The following is a 10,814-nucleotide window of genomic DNA, read 5'->3' as shown; positions in this document are numbered from 1 at the left end:
AAATTTACATTCATTTATTATTTATGTGTCACGGAAAATGGTGGGTGTATTCTGGTGTTATCCTGTCATTTCATTACTAGAATGTTGACAGAGATTTATTTTTTCTACGAAAACAAAAAGGAGTTATATGTGTTTTGGTATCTATTGAAATGAGAACTTCGACTATGCGCAATACTGTTTATTTTATAGGAAATTAATGTATGGACAGCGTTAGCTCGCGAGAGATCTTCGTTGGCAGAGTACACGGCCGCGTCCTACTCCGTCAAGGCCGCGGAAGACTGTTTTAGGGTCCGACACTATGTATACGTTTAACTGTTCGTTACACGAGTACAGTGTACTACACTAGATCAGGCGTTTTCAACCTTTTGGTTTTAACGGCACACTTTTATTTCATTAAAGTTCATGGCACACCAGTAAAAAATAGCCAAGTGCGAGTCGAACTGGCGCGTAGACGGTTCCACCCGCCCCGCCATACCTCCCGCTCCGTTACCATAAAAACCTGACATGCGTCAGTTGTTTTATTCATGATAACAATGCTGCATACACTTCACGGTAATCGCGGCACACGTGAAAGTACCTATACGCGGCACCCGTTTGAAAACGCCTGCACTAGATTATGCCAGCGGCTTTAACCTATGGAAGTATAAAACAGACTAGTTCACTATTCCGTGGGAATTAGGAAAATTTCTAATATTTTTTAAGCAGCTTGATAAACGAAACATTTATTAAAAACAAAAGAGTTTTTTAATTACGCCGGACGGGGTTCGAACCTGCATCAACAGTCTATGCGCACAAAGTGTCCTACCATATGGATAATTCTTTCTCAATGTACAGTCAATTGCAGAGAAAGGGTACCCCTGTAACGGCGGTAAGTATGGATACCACCGTTACAGGGGGTACCGTTTCTCTGCCAGCTGATTGTACTACTTCGGTAACACTCAAGTTATCATCATCATAATCAACATAAACAAAGACATTTATCTGAAAATTGACTATTTGTAATATGTTCCACTTGAAATCATTCGTTTTGAGACTACATAATTAAGTCTTGGTCTTGATTTAGACTACATTCTCTTATTGGTTATATAAATCATATTATTAATTTATAATAGACAAAATTCCGTTGAGGCTTTATTATAATATTTATAGCGAAATTCCGTTATTCAATTAATCAATTCATGTAGCGTTAATTACCTAATTATGTTTATTATCTTAAACTCAGAACATTTTTTTTAATAAGAGGGTTTATCCCACAGAAGTGTGAAATCTGCGATTTACTATGTTTTCGAAATCTATTTCCGTAGTACAGGTTAACAGTTTATGCGAAAATATACAAATATATATATATTTTTTTGTATAATGTTTTGTGAATTCCATATTTTAGACATTGTTAATTACAACAGTAGGTACATATATGTGATTTATTTCTTTTCAATATTCAACAAACTATTTAAGGAAAATAAATAATAATGTATGTACAGTTTACATACTAGTTTTTTTTAAAGGTTGTTTGTTTTTAGTACCTATCGCGAGTAGCGTAAGGCAGGTCCTACAAGTTTATTTGTCATGTTCTTTCTATTTTGAAAAAAATACGCCAAGGAAAGACAATACCACTTTAAAAAATATCAAAATTTATTTGTATGAAAATATAAAACTATTTTAAATTAAAACGATGTTTGCCGCAATTCTTGAGGTAAACTGTAACAAAGAAAAAAATATATTATTAATGTATCTAAAATTATCATATGCACTCGTAGATATACCTATGCTAAAAGGTTCATACTTTCATAAAAACCAACATCTGGATTCTAGATTAAGTTATTAACGCTGCTGGTTATAACAACATACTTATATGATATTTTTAAAGTTATACGTGTTGTTTTATCGCTAAAATGCGCCAGTGAACGTCCCCATATAAAATATCATACAAATTGCCTTCAAAATTTATGAATAATATGGCCGTTAAGATAAATGAGCTTGCGGTTATAACGAGAAGTGATTTCCATTAACCTGCTCGAAAGATTACCTTAGAAAAGAAACTGCAAAATACGGATTGTTATGCTTCGTTTATTTTAGCATTAGAAAAAGGGTTAACAATCTTGACGAGTATTTTTATTGGAAAACGCTTTTAAAAATAAAATTACTTATGGAACTAAAATAATTATGAAATAATTATACGAGTAAAAGATTATCTATATAGGTAGGTACTCGTACTTACCTACATACCTATAATATGTCGTTGCGAAATAGGTAATTGTTACATTATTAGCTGTGACTGATTTTTCAAAAGTGGTTTTCAGTAAAAAGACAGGATAAGATCACATATCTTCTTTGTAATGCTAAAAAAACGAGTGTTGTAAGTCTAAAAAGGGTGTTAGAAAGACTCACTATCAATTAAACGAGGAGCCTTTCCATACGGCTTTTCCTTTTATGAAATATTAATTTTAATGAACTCATACAATTACTTTGCTCACCCGCGACCTTTATTAATATGGACCTCCGCAAAGTAACGCCTGATTCAATACAATAAGTTATATTTATTTTAATCCATCCTAACTAATTTTATAGTTCAATGCGAAAGGAACTCTGTTTGTCTGTATTACGCTTAAACTGCTGAACTGATGAACTGAATAAAATAAACAAAACGAAATATTATGCGACACTTGACACCAATTGACCCAGTCACAAATTAGCAAAGCTTGTACTATGGATACTAGGCAACGGATAAACATACTTTTATAAATACATATTATAAATCCTAGACCCGCGAACAAACATTCGTTTTATTCATACAAATATCTGCCCCGGCCGGGAATCGAACCCGGGACCTCAAGCTTCATAGTCAGGTTCTCTAACGCCATCCGATCGTCTAAATGAAATGAAATTTGATCTGCAAGTAGATAGAGACTTGGGGAAGTACATACATAGGATAGTTTTATCCCGTAAAATTGCACAATTCCCTCGGGTTAGCGTTAAAAGAATTCTTCAATGACGTCGCGGGCATCAGCTAGTAGGTAGTTTATAAAACAATAAAATATTTTACGATTTAAAAGGAATTTCAACGCCTTCTCAAGGGAATCAAATTTACTTAAAAACCTTTGAAGTTGAAGCAGTAGTTAAACTCAAGTTACGGCAGTTTCGCAAGAAAAGCCAAAGAAATATAAAACATGTCATCTTATCTAGTCCGCAAACATGTAAGTATATTCTAGAATCTAGATAAAGAAAATTAGTGATTTATGTATAGGTACCTACTTAAAGGTTCATCATACCAGCCTATATACGTCCCACAGCTGGGCACAGGCCTCCTCTCAGGATGAGAGGGCTTGGGCCGTAGTTCCCACGCGGGCCCAGTGCGGATTTAGAAATTCCCACACACCATTGAATTGCTTTGCAGGTTGTGCAGGATTCCTCACGATGTTTTCCCGACACGACAACTCGCCACTTGCATCCACCGGTTTCCCGCAACTCTCACGATGTCGTCAGTCCACCTGGTGGGAGGCCTGCCAACGCTTCGTCTCCCGGTTCGTGGTCGCCACTCGAGGCCTTTTCTTCCCCAACGGTTATCTGTTCTTCGAGCGATGTGGCCCGCCCATTTTCCTTCAACTTGCATATTCAAATTGTCACAGTAACATATTCTACCTCCCAAAAGTTTACTCATCCAAACGAGAATAATTAACCAATCCCAAAAAGTCTCCCCAAGTTTAGAATTCATATGGTTCGCTTATTAAAACCTTTAATTTAATTAGCATTCGACGAAATTACAATACAAGAGTTTTGAACTTGTTCGTCCTTGCTCACTTTTGCTGTATATACTTACGTGGATGTACCTAGTTGCTAGACGTATTCTGGAATCTTTTGAAACTAAATATTATTTAATATCAAAGGTCACACGTAAATTCCATTCATTGAGGCGCTTACCCGCTTTATACGAGCATTTGCCTATCGTATTTTAAGATGGATGAATTGAATATTTTCGGTGTTATTCAGCAGAATAATATTTCTAAATATAAACTTGTATTTTATTTATATACTAGCTGTTGCCCACGACTCCGTCCGCGTTGAATCTCAGACCTACCGAATATACAAAAAAAGAACGGTGAAGCCGTTTCGAAGAGGTTTAGTCACAAACATTTTCGACCCGATAATTTTATATAATACAGATAGATTCTATGCTAACTTTGTTATGTATTAAAGACTCTGCCTACCCCATTTGGGAATACAGGCGTGATGTTTGAGTGTGTGTGTGTGGTGTGTGTGTGTGTGTGTGTGTATTAAAGACGTACGGTGTACCTCAAACTAATACGAAAACTAAGATGGACCCTCCTAAATATAGTAACTTTGATGCCGACCGGCTAACCGAACATCAGAGGCGTTACCTATTTAACACCCTTGGAATCACAATTGTTTTCACCTCTTCTTTCTGCCACACGGTGACACGAACGGTGCCACACGGTAGGACGATGATGAATGCGATTGCGAGCACTTGGACGTTAGACAATACGGCCATGGAACTGAATGTTCGCGCTGTTGCTGGCGTAAATTAGCAGCTGCCTTCCCTGGAAAAGCCTTGGTGGCCTAGTGGTTAGACATATGGCCTCTCAAGCAGAGGATCGTGGGTTCAAACCCAGGCTCGCACCCTCGTGAGTTTTTCGAAATTCATGTGCTAAATTACATTTGAAATTTACCACGAGCTTTACGGTGAAGGAAAACATCGTGAGGAAACCTGCACAAACCTGCGAAGCAATTCAATGGCGTGTGTGAAGTTCCCGATCCGCACTGGGCTCGCGTGGGAACTACGACCCAAGCCCTCTCATTCTGAGAGAAGGCCTGTGCCCAGCAGTGGGACGTATATAGGCTGGGACGACGACGACGACGACGACTAAGTACCCTGGATAATTGATCCACCGCACGCCAATGCGGAGAAGTGAAGGAGGAGTTCTGAGATCAAGTAACTAATCGGATGGTGTACCTATACTCGAACCAACTGAATCGTGATCCACTGTGGAACCTTTTCGTAGAAAAAGTCATAGTGACATCGCATTGCTTGACAAGGGAATTTATTATTACACTTACTGTGAGAACGTTCTATGGTGAGTTAGGACTCAAACGGTTCGACTGGTACCAGTAGGTATAGACTTACTTGGGCTGTATCAGGTGGAAAGGCATCTTCCTCACAGCTTCCTCCGCGATATCCAATGGGAAGGCAAACTCGATCATGTTCTCGTTAAGACAGTCATTGTAGGTCGACGCTAGCTGGCACCGGTCGGACATGCCTTCGATGCTGTCTAAGCACATTCGGGAGACGCTGTTCAGTTTGCGAACTACGCGGGAGTTCCTGCCGTTCACTAGGCTGGCTAGGTGGACTAGGAGATCGCGGTTGACCTGAGAATATACAAGAAACAAATCAGTTTATAGGTGTTTTTACGGTGTGGACCTGACTTATCCCTACCTGAGAGTTTCATAGTGGGAGGTCATGTGGGACTCTTCTCTAGCACCCCTACTAGTTAGGGGCAGGATAGGGATAGCAGCATATTGTCTGTCAAAATCAATGGCGTTTAGGTATCCCCTCTCAGGCCCTGATTTACCCATAGGCTAATAAGGCTAGAGCCTAGGGCGCAATGACTTTGTTGCCGGAAAGGGGGGACTTTGGTGCATATTCACAGTTAGGCTAGGGTGGTTAGAACTCTAAATCAGGCACCTCTAATGTTAAGAGGGCGCAATAGGATCCCACACATTCAACCTTTTAAAAAAATCTATGTAGTTAAACCGCGAGTTGCAATCTGGAGCCACCATCTCTTTCTATCTTCATCGTAATCGTATACCATTAGGCAATAGCTTAATGGTAGGTAGCAAATAATCCCAATTTCACTTAAGATGAAAAACCATCATAGACCACATCTTCGCTGATTGAATATGCGTGCCCCCGTGCGTGCAGTCCCCGGCGTTCAAAAGGACATGGAAGACTCATCATCAGCCGGAAGATGGCGACTAATGAATAAGAGCGTCTCCTTTAGAACGCCACACTGAACGACAACTTGCCACCTACATTATTCAGCTGTCTGCAACTTTTGCGATGTCGTCGGTCTACCTAGTGAAAGCCTGCGTCCACAAGCAGGGATATAGTTCGGAAACTCTTTAAACATACCTTCCCATGGTTAATAACGTCGCTCTGTTCCAGCATGCATGCGGCGAAGCACTGGCCTGACCGCGTCAGAGGGGCCGAGTTGGTGAAGTAGGCGCGGACGTCTTTCGGGGTAGCTCGGACCTTGATCACGCAGGATTGGGCCATGCGGACTAGAGCGTCCAAGTGACCTTGGACCTAAGAATATGATACAAAGAGTGTAGTTAATGTACAACTTGTTAATGCACGCTTAAATAATGCACGGCCTGATAATCCGTGCTTATGTGCACGAATTATCATGCCGTGCATTACCACCCCGTACTGAACTAGCAGGGAACCAATAATGTACGACGTGATAATCCGAAGCATTATGTCTTCCGATTATCATGCCTTACGTACGATTTCCGTGATTGAAATAAATAAAAAACCTAACGCAGGGCGAGAGCTTAACTAACCTAACCTGGTCAGGTCGGAACTGCTCCGACTATATCAATCTCGCTCGCTGCGTTCGCTAGATCCGCGGCGAAAAATGTCTGTTCATTCGAACCGATTGCATTCAGATTATCACGTCGTACATTATCACTACCTAGGTACATTACATAAGAGTAAATAGCAACCTAAGGTATAAAATATACCTAAACTATGGAAGATTCCGTATAAAATACGAAATTCTTCGAAAAATATTACTTAATTTTGTCGTAATGGCTACGGAACCCTGTTTTGGGCGTGTCCGACACGTACTTGGCCGGTTTTAAAATTGAAAAATCACTTTCATTACCTATTGAGTCTGCATGCGAGAGTTTAGTTTAACTTGTTTATCAAAAGTTAGTCTCATTAAACAATTTAAACCACTTATTACAAAATAAAGAAGTTAAAATGAAAGAGAAATCCAAGAAAAAATGCTGTAATACAGTTTTTGTTTGTTTTGTTTTTTATGATAACTTACTTTGCAGGATCCGTTTTATTGCCGAGCTCTGCAACCTTATGACACGGGCAGGGCACGGAGTGCATGCATTAAAATACTGTTGCACTAAATCGGATCCTACGAAAAACAGTTCTGCAAAGAAGGATACCTATCGCCGTATAAACGGGTTCAGAGTTTGGTGAAACGGCAATGCAATACAACAATCTGGTTGTAAAATTCTGATGGCCCAAAGCTTTAGCAAAGAAAAGTCAACAAAAAAGCTTGAATTTTTTAACAATAACTTATATTTATATACTTACGCACTTCCCTACTCCACAAATTTAATTAACTTATGCCTTTCTAAAATAATAATGTCTAAATCTTCAATAAAATTTACTAGGTACCTACTTAATCAAGAATATTTCCATTTTGTAAGAACTCACGAAAGCCTTAAAGTGGATGCTCCGAGTGCAATGTTGCAGGGAGTAGCTGTCAGATAAAGTAATTCTGCTGCGACAAGTTAATCCCACACACGCGATGCAACAACGAGCTACGTGGAAATGCGACGAGCTAATCTAAACTTATTATTATTAATTTGTATTTGCTGCATTGTCTGTATTGATACACAAAAGTGACGTGAAGTAAGTATGTTCTATTTTATCATCATCACATTATATCAGCCGTAAGCCTCCCTCCCTCATAGGTACAGTCACCAGCATTAATATGTGCTACAGCGGAGCGTGCAAAAATAGAAATACAGTCGGGTCAGATATTTATGCACGCTTGTTGTGTGAGATATTGGTGCTGGTGACTGTACATACCTAGGTTTTCTCGCTAATTGCAATGTGTCTTTATAAGAAGCCATGTATTATTTAACGGAGCCAAAACATTGCTAACAAAGGTTTTTATTTTATATATAAACGTTCTCAATTTTAGCGGCACAATCTACAATCGAACGCCAAAACTCGCCGAAATCGATACTTTGGTCGAACACTACACTTAGTGCCACACTAGCTACCAAATTTAGTGACTAGAACCCGACCGTCTGGTTCTCTGTTAGGTAGTTTTCGCTACAAAAGCGGAAAAACGCTGCTACTGGTTACGAGACGAGTAGCACTTAGCGATATTTTGGACCTGGCCCTACTACAAGGTGCAAAATTAGAACTTCGTGTCTTGCCGTCCCGCTGATATTATTTAAAACAAGTGAGAGGGATCGTACGATACGAACGTAGATTTTCGACTTTCGTAGTAAACACTCTGTTACCTACCTTAGGATCGCTGAAGTCGACCAGAGTGCCAGCCCCGCGGCGCGCATGACTCGAGACGACCAACCCCAACAGCAGGCAGAATATCATCCGAATGAAAAACATTCTGAAACAGCAAATATAATATTAAAGAAAACATAGCTTTTAGAAGCTTGAGGGGCTTAGTGTCGGATTAGGAGTTGCAGTTGAGTGAGTTACGATGCAGCCTTTATTGCTCAGTTTAACTGGACGCTAGCAGTTCAGGGGGGCTACTTCGAAATTCAAAAATCGAAGTTCGTATCTACCGTCCCTCTCACTCTCATATTAAAGAACATAAGCGTCAGCGGGACGGCAAGATACGAAGTAAGAATTTTGCACTTCGTAGTATAGGGCCAGGCTCGTGTTAGCATTTTCTCTGTTCATTGCGTTTGCTCGTAGGTAAATACAGTGCGGTGAACACCCCGGCCCCGCAATGAATAGAGAACGCTGCCATCCAGAGTTCGTATCGCACCGTCTGATTCACTCGCGTATTAAATGATAAGCGGTAGCGGGACGGCAACATACGAAGTTCGAGTATTGCACTTCGTAGTATAGGGCCAGATCACTGCCTTCCTTGTGTCGTTAAGTGTACTTTTAACCCAAGTGGTCCCAACGGAAGACAAACGCCGGTCGCAAGGCTGACATTATCTGAAGGGTCCACGGAAAGAACATGCCTAGAGATTAGTCACCTTTTTTATTTAATTGAGATTTTAATCTCAAAACGTAGCTCGCAAAGTAGGTACTATGACTTACAATTGAATTAAATAGTCTGAAAACAATATAAAATATATTTTATAACCTTGAAATAAATGATAACCATAGTAATATTGTTCGTGATGAACTGATGACTAACTTTCAAACCGCTATACTTACTAGGTAGTTAGTTCATGCACAACGACAATAAGTAGTATTAAAAGTAATTGAAAGCTAACCATTGCATCTTACTGTTTTTAAACCCCCGACGCAAAAAAGGGGTGTAGTTTGACGTGTGTCTGTGTGTCTGTCTGTGGCACCGTAGCTCTTAAACGGGTGGACCGATTTGAATGCGGTTTTTTTTATTTGAAGTCAGGCTTTCTAGCGATGGTTCTTAGACATATTTCATCAAAATCGGATTAGCCGTTTTTGAGATATTGAACTTTGAAGTGACAAAGTAAGGGGTTTTCCAACTTTTTGTTTAATGAAAAGTTCCTTAAGGGTTCAGTCACTAGTTAAGCTTGCTGTTGTGTATATATTTAGACGACCAGATGGCAGCTTGAGGTCCCGGGTTCGATTCCCGTGTCGGGGCAGATATTTGTATGAAAAAATATGAATGTTTTTCTCGGGTCTTGGGTGTTTACTATGTATTTAACTATGTATGTATCTATCTATGTAATTATATTTATCCGTTGCTTAGTACCTAAACACAAGCTTTGCTAAGCTTACTTTGGGACTAGGTCAATTGGTGTGAATTGTCCCGTGATATTTATTTTATTTTTATTTATTTATCCTGCGTAGACTTATTCAGCACCCACTAACCTTTTTATTTCAAACCGTCCTGAAGCCAACACTGAACTCCACGCGAACTCACTAAAGTAACGTACAAGTTTCCGCCTTTTAGTCAAGCTATAGAAATAGTCTCAAATCCACTTATAGCTTCGACGTCTCCGATTTAAATGCAGTTGCGAAGTGGCAGTGCTGCAGACGCTATATAATAGACCAAAAGGAAGGAACAATGAGAATTGTTTTAATTTTCTCTCCTTTGTCCAGTGCCAGATGTCGGCCATTGGATTTTCCTTACTTTTTTGTTTGATTAGATTTTTTGGTTGCTTTTTCCGGAACTCTTTGGAAACCGTTACGAAATTGTTTCTCTGCAGTAAGCGCGCAAGTGCAATAAAAACAATTATATATTCATTGTAATTGTTTCACATAAAACACTGCCTCGAGATTCAAGATACGGGTTCAGACTGTCTGTCTACCAGACCAGTGTTTCCAAACAGTAATTTTCAGATTGCCCCTTCGTGACCCACTTAATACTTTTACGATTTACTTTTATGAATATTTACGATGCGTCGATCGACAGTAAGTATTATTTTTAAAACAAGGCGGGAATGTTGCGACCTGGTATTTTATTTTGATGGCCCGGTACCGGGTCGCGATCCGGCAAATGGGAAACGCTGCACTAGACACTCCAGTTTATGTAGGTAGGTAGGTACATTTGTGTGTGTTTTAAGCAAATAAATGTAGGATATAGGTGAATTTGTGGACGAATGATTGATGAAAGAGAGCGGATTGAATGAACAGAGATTTCCGTGAAGTGACTGGTTCGAGTGAGTGATCGAGTCAGAGATTGTGAGATACGATTTACTAAGCCTCTACACGCTACAGGTTAAAAAAACTGTTCAGCGTATTATTAAAAAAAACTCTTTTAATATGTATATTTTTTATTTCTTTTTCCTTCATACGAGTTTAATTTTTGTGTACATTCTGAAACTGAACGGAAACATCGAGATTTGGCAAATTCTCATTA

The 10,814-nt window shown here is 39.4% G+C and overlaps 1 protein-coding gene across 1 annotated transcript; it reads right to left on the bottom strand.

Annotated features, from left to right (window-relative positions):
• Positions 1-1,611: 1,611 nt before the first annotated feature.
• Positions 1,612-9,984, bottom strand: LOC141435548 (general odorant-binding protein 19d-like). The gene is made up of 5 exons (XM_074098257.1): positions 9,824-9,984; positions 8,294-8,396; positions 6,146-6,319; positions 5,141-5,382; positions 1,612-1,698 (listed from the first exon to the last, which is right to left on the bottom strand). Exons 2-5 carry the CDS (start codon positions 8,393-8,395, stop codon positions 1,665-1,667), a joined length of 552 nt encoding a protein of 183 aa, XP_073954358.1. The 5' UTR covers position 8,396; positions 9,824-9,984; the 3' UTR covers positions 1,612-1,664.
• Positions 9,985-10,814: the final 830 nt, after the last annotated feature.

The sequence above is a fragment of the Choristoneura fumiferana genome, chromosome 15 (assembly GCF_025370935.1).
Source record: "Choristoneura fumiferana chromosome 15, NRCan_CFum_1, whole genome shotgun sequence".
In the NCBI taxonomy this organism is placed as follows: domain Eukaryota; kingdom Metazoa; phylum Arthropoda; class Insecta; order Lepidoptera; family Tortricidae; genus Choristoneura; species Choristoneura fumiferana.
Note: the sequence above shows the minus strand (reverse complement) of the source record. Positions and strands in the feature narration are given on the sequence as shown.